General features: G+C 46.3%; 1 protein-coding gene across 2 annotated transcripts in view; it reads left to right on the top strand.

Annotated features, from left to right (window-relative positions):
* Positions 1 to 777: 777 nt before the first annotated feature.
* Arfgap3 (ADP-ribosylation factor GTPase activating protein 3) overlaps positions 778 to 15,763 on the top strand; it is a 31,888-nt gene continuing 16,902 nt past the window's right edge. For both annotated transcript variants that reach the window (XM_077674355.1, XM_077674356.1), the window contains exons 1-6: positions 778 to 934; positions 4,452 to 4,643; positions 8,117 to 8,248; positions 11,487 to 11,768; positions 14,007 to 14,192; positions 15,265 to 15,596. In XM_077674355.1, the coding sequence (XP_077530481.1) occupies positions 860 to 934; positions 4,452 to 4,643; positions 8,117 to 8,248; positions 11,487 to 11,768; positions 14,007 to 14,192; positions 15,265 to 15,596 (1,199 nt within the window). In that variant the 5' untranslated portion in view covers positions 778 to 859. The remainder of the gene's footprint in view (positions 935 to 4,451; positions 4,644 to 8,116; positions 8,249 to 11,486; positions 11,769 to 14,006; positions 14,193 to 15,264; positions 15,597 to 15,763) is intronic.

The following is a 15,763-nucleotide window of genomic DNA, read 5'->3' as shown; positions in this document are numbered from 1 at the left end:
AGAGCGAGCAAAAAAATATTTTGAACTCTCACCAAGAACAAGAACGAACTAAAAAAATATTATGTACTCCTACCAAACTCTGCAGCTCTCGGTAGAGCTCTGGCTCTCACTGCTCAAAATTTGAGGTGTTGCCTGCTCGCCAATGTGCAGAACACAAAGCTGCCGACAAAAAAAAAAAAAAAAAAGTGATTGGAAGCCATTCACTTTCTTTGCAAGCTGCTGAACTAATAAAGCACATTTTCTGGTAGCGCATGCGTCTAAACAGTTGATCAAATGTCCCTGTTTTAGTGTATGCCAAAAACTGTCGATATTGCAGCAGTCTAAACGGTTTAAACGCTTCGCAACACACGACAGTTCCTGCGAAACCCTACGCGTCCTACATAAAATGAGCGACACACACGCAGATCTAGATGCAGATGGCACGCATTCAACGAAAGTAATCGGGTAAAGGCGTGCCTTTGTCGCTTTTCATCTTCCTTTCATGCTCCCCTCACGCATTGCTTTCTCGCCAAACAAGTTCTCTGGGGCGAACTGGTGTGAACGAGCGCGCGGACGAGTTACGCAAAAAAAAAAAAAGAGAAAACGCATTTCACGGCGGCAAAGCGGCAAAGCTTGTTTATTTAATCAGCAAAAACATATATTTCTCGTTCAGTTAAGCTCTATAAGTTAAGCAGACGAGGAAAACAAATCGCCAGTGTGGCACGAACAAGGTAAACAAGGTCTCGAGTGCGCGGAAAAAAGCGACGCGCCAGTGAAGAGGTCGCCGGGGTGACGGAGGAGGTGACGCGTGTCGTCACCGATCCGACCGAGCTTGTCCCAATCGCGCCCACCTCGTCTGGCCACCGCTCATTTGGCCAACATGGCAGATCAGGCCCCTAGTAAATCTGATATTGCGACGATTTTCAAACGACTGCGATCGATACCGGCGAACAAGGTGAGTGCAACGGACCGATGCGTCGCTTTACACGGATTCAGCGGTTCCTGTATGTGTCGCTTTAACTAAGCCGCAGGCGTTGCCGGCGAACCGCGCGACCGAGGTCGTACTCGCCCCGACTCACGCAGTGTCATCACAGCTCCCGAGGAAAAAGAACACGTCGCATAGTCACCGCTGCGGCGTAACTTCACGCCGAGCTTCGTAACTGTATCGTGAGCTACTATATCCGCGTATAGCTAAAGCAGGGAGCGATTGTCACGGTCCTTTCGGAAGCCTGCGAAGTGCATGTGGCATCCGTATAACCATATGCTTCTGCAACTGCGATTCAACCTGCCCCCGACACTTGTTCGTCAACTGACTGACGCTTGAGCGCCGGGCCGTATATTTTATGATGTATAAAAGCTGCAGAGCTTCTGTCTGCCGGTAGCAGTGCCACTGTTCCTCGCTTGTTTTTGTACGATGCGTGCGTGCGTTATCTTATTATCGCGTCGAAGTCGGGGACGTCAACTGCGAGTACAAGTAAATCGCGCTGTTTGGTTTTTTATGCTTGTGACGCTTTGCTTTCTTTCGCGAGAAGAACTGCTTGTCTGCCAATATTCTTAATGTTCTAATGTCAGCAACACGCGGTCATTTTTGCTTCAACGCCGCTACTAATAACCAAAAAACGAAACTAATAAGAAAAAAGAAGCCGGCATCCGCTCGAAAACACGAACGTGCGCTACAGCATTTGTTTCTTCAAACATTTTGAAAGCTGTGCCTTCTCATCAGTTCCGCCTGGTGGGACATTGGCCGAACCGCGCATTGCTTATGTTTCGAGATTTATTCGAGACTGCTCCGATGCTATCAGGTCTCCATGACCGGTTTTTGGGTGAAGGGAGCTGTCGGTGAAATAAATTTGTTTTTGACCCGTCACTCGCGCGAGAAGGAGATTATTACATTTTAAAGACTGTTTCGCTCAGTTGTGTCTGCTTGCAACGAAAATCATGCAAATAAACACGAGTGCTTTGGCTGGACTAACTGGCCTTGCATATTCAGTAAATATCACCTGCTTAGGACGGCAGTAATGACGTCATTGTTCCCAGAGGCACGCTGCAAGATCTAGTAGAATTCAAGGCTGCAAAACAGCATGAAAGAGCCACTTCTACAAATTATTTGAAGGTTACTATGGCGTGAGGTTTATTTAATCCTCGTCACAATATTCTAGAGAGGCCTTGGCTTGTAAATGTTCCAAGCATTTCAACACTTTCCAAGACTTTTATCAGCTTTCAGCATCAAAGAGTGACTTCTACAAATGATTTGGAAGGGTCTTATGCAGTGAGGTTTATTTAATCGTCATAAAAATATTCTAAAGAGGCCTTATCTTGTAAGTGTTCCAAACATTTCAAGACTTCTTTCAAGAATTTCATAAGCTTTCAAGACTTCTGAATGTTACGATGACCAGGGGCCTAGCCTAAACTAACTTACCAACTCAAACTGAGCTTCCACAACTAAAAATGCACTAGGTTAACATTGCTAGTCAGTGAAGACCGCTTTCGTGTGTGGCATTGCTTTAAAATAAGGGGGCCCAAAGGACAAACATCAGTCAAGGACTTGGCTACGGCAAGCTCTGCGAAATGCTAAAATACAACCACTGCAGTCAGCTGTAACGAACTTCTGTAGCGTTGGATTGCCTTAGACATGCTACTTTAGCTTCGACCATTAGTCTTAATGGGGTCTTAACTCGTGGGATATATGTTACTGGCTTACTACCTTAATGAAGTCCTGATTTTGCCAAATGCAACATGGTTGGTAGTTAGTGTGTTTTAAGTCAATGTACGCCTACCGGTTTCTGCTATGTGACCATTGGGTAAACCCCAATTTAGTTCATGCAGGGATAATGATACCAGACCAGACATGTATTGGATCTGTAATTATACGCTCTAATTACACACTGCATTGATGACGTCACGACGGCGATTGTGACTTTACCGTTTGCAACGGGTCGCGCGACGTATTTCACATCGTGGTCACACGCACACGTTCTCATGGTAGGCGCGGCTGATGCTATGTTGGTTCCTTGGCTATGGGGGCCACTTTTAAGGTGGGTTACGTGCTCGTGAAAAGGCTTTATAAATTGCAGTTTATGGAATACAGTGGTTTAGCCAACTGCTGTTATAATACATTTTGCACGAAACCCAGCTTTCCCAGTTGTACCACACACTATGCACACACATGGGGTGGCGCATGTGCTCACACAGCTGGTCCCAGCTGGGAATTTAACCATAAACCAGTTAGGACCAGCTGCCATTTTCTCTGGGGAGTTCAGTTTATTAGTATTAAAAATATGTACTACGGAGCGCGTGGCTTTCAGTACATGCCGTGCATCCTAGCGACGGGCCGCGTATGCGCAGTGCGAACAAGTTACGAGATTCTGCGTCCAACTTTTGATATGGAAACACCGTCGTTCGGCGTGTGAGCGTCTTGGTTTGTCTTCCCACCGCGTTCGGCGCCCGCTCACGCCGGAGTTACCTTTGTTGCTGCGATGAGTGAAAACGGCACATGAAGCTATATTCCTGTATTTTTTATTATTTATTTCATGCTGAGTGCCCAACGGACGATGGAAATTCGATGGTCTTTCTATATCCAGGCTGGTCATGAACTCTCATAACTTGTTCGCTCTGCGCATGCGTGGCCCGTCGCCAGTGCTGAAAGCCACACGCTCCGTTGTTCGTATTTCAATTTATCACGATAGTATAATGGTTATAAAAAGGCTTGTATACTGACAGAGGACTCGAGTTGGGCACTGTAGTAGGACTGAAGGAATAAAGGGAAGGCGACCCGATGGAGGAAAACAGCTGCTCACAAATTTCCGAGAGAAGTTTCTGTATTCCTGTAATAGTGCAGGAGTGAAAAATTCACAAATTCTATCGGTTTTTGTAAGAGTTTGCATGTTTTGTTTTGTGTGTGTGCATGCATGCATGTGTGTGTGCGTTCATGTGCATGTGTGCGAGGAAATATGTAACTTGCTGGAATTGGCAATGAGGACCTAATTGAATGAACACTGAGAGAAACAAGTGCCAGAACACTGGGGATGGCGTAGGGCTAGTGTTTTGGCATTTTTTCGTGTGGAAATGGGAATTTAAAACTGTGTGAAAAAGAAGAAAAAAATCGTAAGGCTACTGATATACACACACACATGCGCGTATGAGACAGAACTTTGTACATGGTAGCGGCCTCAGCAAGGTGCTGCTGTTTCGGCTAGTAGACTTGCCTTCATCAGGGGAAGTCCTCATGTTGAAACGTGTATGTGTGTATCCAGAGAGAGAGAGAAGCGTACGACCTCTGTAGCATTATTCAGTACTTTGTACGAGGTAGCGGCCTCAGCCCGGTGCTACTCTTTCGGCAAGGCGACTTGCCTTCATCAGGGCAAGTCTTCATGTTGAAATGTATATATGTGTGTGTATTGAGAGAGAGAGAGAGGTGTATGACCTCCGCTGCATTATTCTGTCGTTCTGCTTCGGCTCTGCCCTCAATGCAGGTGTGCTTTGACTGCGGGGCCAAGAACCCAACATGGTCGAGCGTCACATATGGGGTGTTCATCTGCATGGACTGCTCGGCGGTGCACCGCTCACTGGGCGTGCACCTGTCCTTCGTGCGCTCCACCCAGCTGGACACCAACTGGACCTGGCCACAGCTGCGCTCCATGCAAGTGGGCGGTAACGCCAACGCGGTACGCGCCTCGCTCTGTTTCGTATAGGCCCTCGGCTTCTTGCGCTAAAATGCTTCAAAACACTCGGGAAAAGCCAGTCCTCTTGATTAAAGAGACTGACAGCTGCAGTTTCCTGATTGATGAAGCACTGAAATTCCAAAATCTACTCTCAAGGGTCTCACCTTTGGCGGCAGGAATTTGTCGCACGACAGGAGTTCCTATAGCAAATACTGCAAATATGAGGTTTTTTGTAAAGCTTGGTGGATAAAGAATAATAATATGAAAGTTCTTCTTTTACTATATTGACCTTACTTTCTTCAAGGAAAGGGAGTAAGGGGGACCCATTTTGCTGGCGGGGAGGGGGGGGAGGGGGGAATACATTGATAAATAACACAACTGGAGCATAAAACAGGGGCCTTTTATTGCTCCCTGGTGCAATGAAACTGCCCCGTCACTTCATATTTTGACAGTAGATCAATACACGGCACAGTTGCACTTAAGCCTTTGAGGGTCGAATTTTTTTGCCAATGCGGCCGGGCCCCCCCATGGTCGATTTTTTTAATGCTGATTTAAATTCTTCGGATGAATCTATTTCGAGAAAAAGTTATCGTAATTTTTTTAGGGTGACCATAAAGTGACAAAAAAATCGTTTGTGTTGTTACATATATGTGGTTTATTCATGAGTAACACCAGAAAAATTCTAAATAAAAACGAGAGAGTAACAAGCCGGCACCTTTTGAGTGAATCAAAATCAGATAGACATCAGTTTCGCGGGCGCAAAAAGCGGGAAGCGCCCGGAGGACGATACCGAAAACAGCCGCTGCGCGTGCGCGGGTGTGCGCGGCCGGATGCGGAAGCGATAGACGGCGCACCGCTCATAAAATACAAAAAAAAGGAGAAAAGAGCCTCATCAGTTTTGCAGGCGACCTTGGTTTGTGGCAGGCGCAAGAAGCGAGAGGCGCCTGGGCACCCGGTGGGCGATACCCAGCGCGCCCCCTCGTTAGCGGATGCACAAGCGACAGCCACCGCGCCGCTGAAGTAAATCATAAAAAAATAAAAAGAAGAGCCATTGGTGCAAGAAACAAATTTGACGTATTTCCGAAGTGTGGCAGCACATGCCAAGCAATAGAAGTTGGCGAAAAAGGCGCGCTTTTTAAAGATACGTAGTTGACCATTTTGAAAGTGTTTGCCGATGCCGTACATGTACGGCATCGGCGTACATGTACGGCGTACATTTGCTTTTTCAGCATGCGAGCCACCATCCAGTTGAAAAACCTCTTACGCGATACAATTTGGCTGCGGGAGAAAGTCTGAAAGATGTGGGGAAGAGGGAAAGGACGTGACCAAGCCAATCTGGCGCAGATTGTTGCCGCAACAGAAGCGCGAAGTTGGGCGAGTTGTTTGCTAACTAAGGAATTCATTGTACTACTGAACATATTAAGACAGGGACAAAGCTGAAGAGGAGACGAAACACACGCTAGAACTTCAACTCGGCTTATGCCACAGAAGCAGGGAAACACCAAAATGTGTATGACATTTGAAAGGCTTATAAAAACGCAGCAAAAGCAAAGAAAACAGTATCGCTCACATCACAGGCCACATTACAGCAGCAGCCCATATCGTATGGCGTAAATTAAACCCACACGTGTGTACAGCATTCATCCATCGCCCATGCGCAACCACCTTCCCCTCTCCTAAAAATTGAATTCCTTTGTGGACAGCTAAGGACAGTGCGCTGACGCACCTTTCCCCTTCTCTGCCTATCAAGAAAGCCTCAACAATTTCTCTTTGGGTTGCACTCCAGATTTCTGCCAGACATGCATCGTGTACGGGTCTCCCTCCCAAACCAACCGAGAAAATGTTGAGGCTATCTTGATAGACAGGGGATGGGAAAGGCGCCTCAGTGCACTGTCTTTAGCGCTGTCCACAAAGGAATTCAATTTTCAGGAGAGGGGAAGGTGGTTGCGCATGGGCAATGGATGAATGCTGTTCGCACGTGCGGGTTTAATTTACGCCATGCGATATGGGCCACTGCTGTAATGTGGCCTGTGGTGTGAGCGATACTGTTTTGTTTGCTTTCGCTGCGTTTTTACGGTAACCCTTTGAAATATCACTTACATTTTGGCGTTTCCCTGCTTCTGTGGCATAAACTGAGTAAGTTCTAGCGTTTGTTTCGTCTGCGCTTCAGCTTTATCCCTGTTTTAATGTTCGCTGGTACGATGAATTCCTTTGTTGCCGCAGTCACGGCCAAACTGGACTCTCTTTGTTTTCAGTCCGAAAGCTTCATGAACCCCGGAAATGTCCTGGCGAGATTTCTTGTGGTCCACAGACCTCTGTTTGAGGACCCATGTCCACTTACTGGAGGGGTCTTTTTTCTCATTATCGGTTATAACAATAGTATCAGCCAACTTAAAATCCAGCCGTTGGATACTTGGGAAGAATGACAGGCGGATAAAAATGCGACGACGCAAGTTTTCAAACAGGAAAGAAGTCACACAACTTATTATTTGAGCCGCACCTCTCCAGCCTTCAGAAGAAAAGTTGAGCTGCTGTTTTCAAGGCGGCCTCACTATCCGGTGCCAGACTGCTTGGGCCCCTCTTATCTCCTGCTGCTGCCAGCGGGCCTAACAGATAAGAGAAGTGGGGAGTGTCGTCTTTCCAATGCCTTTGAGATAAAAATAAGGCCGCAACACTGCGTATTTTGATGAGCCGGACTCTCAAAGCTACTGTTAATCACTGAGATTAAAAAGAAGCATCGCTTCAGTAATAGACTCGCCAGCCATGAAAAAAGTTGTGGGTGATGAAGAGGCTTCCTCTTCTGTGGAAGGTGTTGGCCTTTTCTGTGTGTTGCGTTGAGTCGGTTACTGGGCACCATTTAGTAGTCTGCGTGGGCTGGCCATAGAGTTCGGTTTCCATTTGTTCAAGCACTGGGTAAAAGCCACCAAATACGTAGAAAATTGTTATTGTGCTTGACCCATTCATTACTATTGGTTATGACAATGACTTTTTGGTGGTAGGATTGTTATGAGTGAGTTAGACTGTAGCTGTTATTGCACCACCTTGAGCTGCCACTCATACTTTTGGGAACGAAGTTTAACAGTGAAGTAGTTTAGCAAATCGCAATTTTTCGTGTCCGCAGTTAAAAAAAATACCAAGAAATTGCCGAGCGTGCGCACGCGAGCGCGGGCCTCGCGTCGACCGCCCGGCAGTTAACGCAGCCAAGAAAATGGCGAGCGCTCAGCAGCACAATGCCTTAGTTATTGAGCTGCCACGGTGGGTTCTTGGTGACGCACGTGTTTCTTCTTTATGTGACGTGCAATTACCGCGGCACGTGTGCTCCGGGTGGCCTGTATCATCCATGTAAAAAGGATAGTGCATCTTCTTCAAATCCTTAAAGAATTCAGGAGTTGATCGCACACTACCAAAGGCATGGCAGCGACCATCATCATCATTGTCATCACGTACATAATGCCGGTTTGTGCTGTTGTGTGCAGGTGTCGTTCTTCCAGCAGCATAGTTGCACCAGCACAGATGCACAACAGAAGTACCACAGCCGGGCGGCACAGCTGTATAGGGAAAAGATTCAGCAGCAGGCTGCCACAGCCATGCGCCTGTATGGAACCAGTGTGAGTACTTTTTTGCCCCCTTTTTTTCCCTTTTGGGGAAAATCTAGGGATAATTGCTGTGCAGAAATTTTAGGAAGAGGTGCCATAGAGTTTCATACTGATGTATACGAAAAATAAATCTGGCGTTAGTGGTTAGGCGAGCTGCGTCTCAGCAAATGTACCGTCGTGTACCTGTGGAGAAGCATTCCTTCGTTACTTGGCATGGCTTATGAACAGGCTCAGAAGTTGTCTGTGGCTGCAAAAAACCACAAGGATTATTTAAAGTTGTTTTATCAGTACAAAACTGGAGGTTCAGAAGATTTATTTGTCACGAATTTTTTAGAAGCATCATGCAAGACAGAAAAAGAAGTTACCCTTTTTTTTTGTTGTTGATTTTGGCTTCGGGAGCAAAAACAAGTCATAAGGCAAGCCAAGCTAAGTTAGAAAGGATTTAGCTATAGAGTAAGCAGAGGTTCAAAAGATTTACTTGTCAGGGATTTTTTAGACGCTTCATACTAGATAGACAAGAAAAAAAAGTTTCCCTTTTTTTGTTGTTGATTTTGGCTTCGGGAGCAAAAACAAGTCATAAGGCAAGCCAAGCTAAGTTAGAAAGGATTTAGCTATAGAATAAGCGGAGGTTCAAAAGATTTACTTGCCAGGGATTTTTTAGAAGCTGCATACTAGATAGGCAAGAAAAAAAGTTTCCCTTTTTTTTGTTGTTGATTTTGGCTTCGGAAGCAAAAACAAGCCTTTAGGCAAGCCAAGCCAAGTTGGAAAGGAATGTTTCAAGCTGCTATGGCAGCGTCCACAGCGGAACGCGATTGTAGCGACAGATTTCCTTCTAGTGTATGTTAGTATGAAACTCTATGAAGGACGCATGCCCTGAAAGGAAATGGCTGCTGATTTGTCTATTGCACATAATATGCAGCGGAAACCTGTTGAAACAGAAGTAGCACAAATGGCATCACTGCTTCAGTTGCATGCAGTCTTGCAGCTCCTTGGCTCAGTGCGTAGAAACAAATGAAACTCCTCAGAGCCAAATTTCTGCGGTAAGCGTAACTGAATTTACCAGTCCCAACAGGCACCAGTTCAACATTACCTGTTACAAAACATTTCAAGAAATGTTGCTCTAGGGGTGTAGTGTTTCTTTCACGATGCACGTCTTTGTTTGTTTGTGTAGTGCTTTTTTTAAGGTTTTTTTCGGGACCCACTAGCATGGAAGATTACTTCAGCATTTGTGAATGCAGCTATGACTTGAAGTTGTGGGGATGTAATGCAAAACCGGCATCGCAAGATTTTATTTCGGCTCTGATCTTTGCTCTTTTCTCTTTCCGGCATCGCAAGATTTTATTTCGGCTCTGATCTTTGCTCTTTTCTCTTTCTCAGGATGCGTTTGTGTATAAGAAGGCTCGTTACCCTGTAAGCATTCAAGGGGGAATGGGGAGGGCGAAATTCTCAACATCTTTTTCTCAGTCCACTGATAAACTGTGGGTGCTTACTGTCATGTCTCTTACCAGAAGAGCTTGGTTTGGACTACCAGGAATTTTTTTCATTTTTTTCTTTCAGGCTGCTTTCTGCCCCCTGCCAGGATTTTTTTTTTTTCTGCTCAGTGGTTCAGGGGATGTTTCATGCCAGTGATGCTATGACACTCCTCGGGGAATGTTAATATGTTTATTAAAGGGGCCATGCAGACAAAATAGAACTTTGTTTTATTTGAAACATTCTGTGTTTTGTAGTGCCTAAGCACTTGTCCAGAAGCAAATGGTGCTTAATTCACTGAAAAATGAAGCAATTAAAATTTTGATTCTCACACCAAATTGTGGGTTTTCACGTTGTCTGCAATGACATCACAAGAACCACTCTGCAGTCGATTGCGAGCCTTGTTTACCGTTAGTCAACCTAGATGGCGCCACCATACCGTGAAGGGCTGTTTTCGGCCTTTGCTCTGTTTCTAGGTGTATTTGTGCCTGTCTTGTTTTTGTTCAGGAAGAAAATAATCGTTTCAAGAAACATGGTGTTCGCTCAACAAATATGGTCACGTATGACACCATTGCTTACGCTAATCGGCCAGTGTCGTCAGAGACAACCCCAAAGCACCGCAGGGCTTTGCAGCTAGAACAAGCATAGTGCGCTCACTACCAACATGCAGCGGTACTTCGGTGTTTACGTGTATTTTTGTAACTTTCATTGTTTGCGTTTGCCGGCCTCAGCCAATCACAGAGCTGGCTGGTATGACATCATAGGTTCTGTTGCGGGAAATGAGCTAGTGGGTCGCATGGCCATTCCTTTTTTTTCCTATCGTACTTACCCGATTCTAACGCGCACCTTTTTTCCGCAAAAATAGGCCGAAAAATCGCATGCGCGTTAGAATCGGATACGGAACCGAAACTGCCGAAACAGCTGAAATTTCGTTTCACCCATCGCCATCGCCATCTCAAGATGGCGCCAAAGCTTTTAGCAACAATTTTTCGGATCTAGGCGCCTAGGCTTTTCTTTCGGCGTTCACACAAATCGTCTAATTATTCCACTTGCATGCTTGATAACAGCAGTGGCAGCAGCGGCAACGAAGGTGCGCCGCTTCCGTGGCTTACGAGCACCTCCAAAGCGTTCACAACGAACGGTTGGCTGAAGCGTATGCCTCTGGAGAAGCTCGCGGGATGGGCATGCGAGGCGTGGGCCACGATCCCATGGAACATGGTTGAACGTTCGTTCAGCAGTGTGGCACCGCGAACGCGCTTGACGGCCCCAATGACGAGATGTTGCGGTCAGCGGAAGGCGACAAGGAGCTCTCGGAGAGCGACGAGGAGTGAGATGAGTGAGATTACTTCGGGGAATAAATCGCTCGTTTCTCTCGCATTCGTTTTTCTTGCTCACAAAGTTCCTTGCACGTTACAAACGGAGGTGCAAGTTTTTTCGGTTTTTTGCCTGGAAAATCGGGGTGCGCGTTAGAATCGGGTAATTACACAGCTTATTTGAGCGAAGTTTACGTTAAAAGTGGCGTCAGCATGATTCTAACGAGGCAATCTTTTGAATTGGTAGTACTGCTGTTATTGGGACAAGGCAGTCTTCCTAACGAACCCAACTTGTATTTGGTCTTCGTGGCCCCTTTAATGCATAGAAGTGAGGTTTTACTAGCCACTCCTTACCCAGTGCTGCATTAACGTCTTAGCTAGCACTTCTCGATTGCCTGTGTGGTCCCTTGCACTATCACCCAGTGTTACCCAGTGTCACCCAGTGTTAAAACGTGGCCTTACTGCAGCCCCTGATGGACCATCCCGAGAGCCCGATGGGAAGTCCGGAGAGCAAGGAAGAGCACGACTTCTTCCGTGAGCACGAGGAGGCCATGGCTGCTCGCAAGGCCGAGAACACTTCGCCGACGCCGTGTGACGCAGCAGCCCTCTTTCAGCCACCACCGGCGGAGCCCATTAAGGTGACTGCCTCCCTGACCAGCACAGCCGTGGCTTCGGCTTCGTCTTCGGCTCCGTCCTCCCTGACACGGAAGCCGCAGCGGAAGCCAGGCAAGGGCCTGGGAGCACAGAAGGTGAGTGTCCTTGTCTCCACTATGAAGCTTCCAGTCCTGTTATCAGTCCCCCAGCAGCAACGCATGTTCATTTCATTTCATTTCACTTTATTCCCGATTCCAACATGATAGTTCAAAAAGGCTGCTTGGACCCATAGCCAAAGGCTATTATAGGGTCCAATGTTGTGATACAAGGCATTGTAACGGGATACAGAATGCAAGATGCGAAAACGTTGCGGATATAGAAAAGAGGATTAGGGCATTGTACAAATGTATGTATTCACACACTCAAACTTTGGGTAGGATAACAGAAACATGCAATTTTTGTACACAAACAAAAGACAGGCAATGAATAACAACAAGTACGCAGTTAACTTTCTCTGGATGTTGTTATTGTTAAGGTTTCTTTTTTGACAAGGATGCAGCCAAAATGGGAGTCTTGCTTACCCACTAATGCGAGTTTCTAGGTTTCTCAGGCAAGGCGTCGGGATAGGGCATTCAATTCGGTTGTCTTGTTCGATGCTTGCTTGATTTGTGCAGTTCTTTGTTTCAAGGAGGTTGAGCAGTTGTCGCTTTTCGATTGGAACTGGCTAGGTTTGAGCAGGTTGGCAGAATGAGTCATTGTTTAACAGTGTCTGGAAAGCACCACTTTAAAGCGAAAGCTTTCTTAGCGGGACCAATGGCGTCCTATCAAACAGCTAATGCATTTCCCCATAGACTGGTTGGTCAACTGAAGAGCTCTGATATGATCTTTGGACACACAAAGCGTGCGTGAAACTGGGCTTCCAATGTGTCAAAACGGCTACTTGAAAATCGTGGAAAAAGGAACGGTTCTAGATAAGGCAATATTTATTTATTTATTTACAGGTACCTTACAGGCCTGTAAATAAATGGACATGGGCAGGGCATGTAATGCGAAGGCAAGATAACCGCTGCTCATTAAGGGCAACAGAGTGGATCCCTAGAGAAGGCAAGCGTGGCAGGGGGCGGCAGAAAGTTAGATGGGCAGATGAGATCAAGAAGTTTGCGGGGATAAATTGGTCACAGTTAGCACAGTACCAAGATAATTGGAGGATAATGGGAGAGGCCTTTGCCCTGCAGTGGGCGTAGATAGGCTGGTGATGATGATGATGATGACCTTACAGGCCCTTGGCGAGGACATTGAGTAAGGGGGGCTAACAAAGGCATGAGTACAAGTTTTAGCACATACAACAAGTAAAAGTAAAACAAGTAAAAGCATATACAACAAGTTAAACCAAAGCGCAAACGACAAGACAAAGGACGATAGCAACAGAGCACACGAATCGCTGTGGTTCAACATGCATCACCAGCTCGCCCAAGTTTTCACGTTGCTAAGCATATAGTGCATCGATCATGAAGGAGGAGTACAATAGTAAACCTTTATCTTATCAACCACATACCGGCATACATTTAGATCGCTTGTAGTTACATTTACATAGTGCATGAAAAATCATGGCATGGGTTTGTTCTTTGTTTGCGACTTGTGCTTGCGTCAATGATGGTTTGATGATCGATTGGACGCACTTTCAGCGAAGGTTGGACACTTTTAGCAAAGGTTTTGACACTCTTTTGATACAGTTCTGACATCGGAAAGCTTTGGAGCTTCTCTCAACTTTCTTGAGAAAGGGATGGTAAAGTCTTTTGTGTGAATGCCTTGCTGTCTAGTCTCTGGTCTTTGTCTAGATTTGTCAAAACTGTTTTGTGTTTAGTGGTTTTGGCCTTTAGTAGTTGGGAAAGCCAGGCACGGCACACGCATTTGTAGTGCTTGGCATTTTTTACCATCATTCCGTTTATGCGCTTTATCAAACATTTTAGTCTTTTGAACATAAAAGACAAACTAAGCAGTCATTACAAGGGCATGTTGGGTCACACAGTTGCTCACGTTTTGTAAATTTGCTGAACTTCTACCAAAAACGAGTACTTTAGTTTATTCAGGGCTTTTATTCTGTAGTTGATGCAAATTGTGGGCCGTCTCGCAGCATACAAACTGAGTTCTCAGTGTCTTGTATTGCCGGGCTCCTACTGTATTCTTCCATTGTCTCGCAAGCGTTGTAATACTCTTGTAAGCTGTAAGAGTTGCAAGAGTTGTGACACCTCAGTTGTTCAGAACATTTTGTAGAAGACTTCAGCGGTAGGGACGTCCTCAGCATCTGCTGTGCGTTCATTTCAGCTCTTGGAGTCAGCTCTGCTGAGTAACGGTGGTAGTCTGACTGAAGACACCGTGTCCTACGCTCGCAGGTCAGTGCCAACTTCCAGGACATTGAGCGGGAGGCACAGAAGGCAGACGAGATTCGTGCGGCGGGCGCGAGCCAATCCAGTGCGAGCCAGGCGGCTTCGACTGTGGATTCAGAAGAGGCTGCGAAGCAGCTGGCTGCCATGCGGCTGGCCTACAAAGACCTCGACAAGGACATTCGCAACAAAAAGGTTGGGATTGCGTATTTTGAAGAGCATTTTCGGCCTCTTAGAGGCAAGGGCAGAATACAGCCTTGTTTAATTAGAGAGAACTAGCCTGTGGTAACATGCTTTGCTTCATTTAAGCCACAAAAAACATTTTTTGAATCGAGAAAATGCAGGAGTTGTTTAAAAACTTTCTAATTTCACGCTACATTGGCATGGGCAGGAGTATAGGGTCGTGCACTGCAGTACACAAAGGCACCTTTTGGTGTGTTTTGGGTTGGAATTCGCACAGCCCTAGATTTGAAGTTTAGTTTTTTGAGGCAGTGCTGGTTGTGTAGTAGAATGTTTCGCACCCTTGACAGAATTGCATGTGCTTGTATGTTTAACCAGAAATGTCAGCTTTGGCCTGTTCATCAGTTCAGGTGTTTAAGGGTGGTCGTTGATCATATAGTATTTAGTGTTCCTTTGTGACCCGAGATTTGAATTTTCAATCCTTAGAGACCACGGCCATTGTGCATTGAAGGTTCTGTGCCACTGCAAAAAATTGAAAGAGGTCTGACTTGATCACAGACAGCCCTCCAAACTATGCCTGCTTTGTGGCACAGGCTTGGGGATTTTTCTAAGCCTAAAATGTAATTTCTCTTTCCCCAAGTGTTATGTGTGTTGCTTAGGCTTAAGTTTAGTTTTTCTTTGTGACCCAAAATTTGATTTTTTTTATGTAGTTGCATCTTTCTCCAATAGCCTGCCTCTCAGCCCAGGTGCTTCATGTGTCGTTAAGGCTAAAGTTTAGTATTTTTTTGTGATCCAAAATGAGACTTTTTGATCTTTAGAGGCTACAGTGGCCGTGTGCAGAGAGTTTTAAGCCAGTGAAAAAATTGCGAGTGGTTTGAGTTATGCTAGTTCACTTCGTTAAACCTAAAGTTTAGTTTTTCCCACCCCATGATCAGGTGGACCCTCACAAGGCCCACGCAGAGAGTTTTAAGCCAGTGAAAGAATGGCAAGAAATTTGAGTTATTTCTAAACAATAGCCCACTACTGAATCCACATGCTTGTTCGCTTTGCTAAGCCTAAAGTTTAGTTTTCACCACCCCTCGACCAGGTGGACCCTCGCAAGGCCCAGCAGCTGGAACGGCTCGGGATGGGTCTGGGTGGTGGCGGCGGACGTGCCCCAGTGTCGCACTCGGCGCTGGCCGACATGCGCACCATCACGCAAGAGGCACCCCAGTGTGCGGCGGGAGACCGGCAGGGGCACGATTTCCTGAGCGGAACGGGATTCTTCTCGTCCGGTGGCTCCAGGGGGGGCGGAGGAGGAGGCTACGGCAGCATCGCGGGAGGGGACAATCCCTACGACGACGGGCCGTCTTCGAGGACAATGCAGTCGTCGTCCTCTTGGGACACAATGCCGAGTTCGTCGAGCAAAGACAGCGACAGGTGCGTTCTGGTGGGGCCAGGTGAAACAACTCGCATCGCACTCCTTGTTTATTCTAGATTATGGTTGCGCAAAAACTGTTAAGCATACATAGTGCAGTTTCTCAAAAAGTTTTGACAAACATTTCATGAGAAAAATTTCCCTGCATTTCAAACCACTTGGGCTATGT

Source organism: Haemaphysalis longicornis, unplaced genomic scaffold, assembly GCF_048455015.1.
Source record: "Haemaphysalis longicornis isolate Haplotype H1 unplaced genomic scaffold, Haemaphysalis longicornis Haplotype H1 scaffold_6, whole genome shotgun sequence".
Lineage (NCBI taxonomy): Eukaryota > Metazoa > Arthropoda > Arachnida > Ixodida > Ixodidae > Haemaphysalis > Haemaphysalis longicornis.
This window is presented reverse-complemented; position numbering and strand designations above follow the sequence as displayed.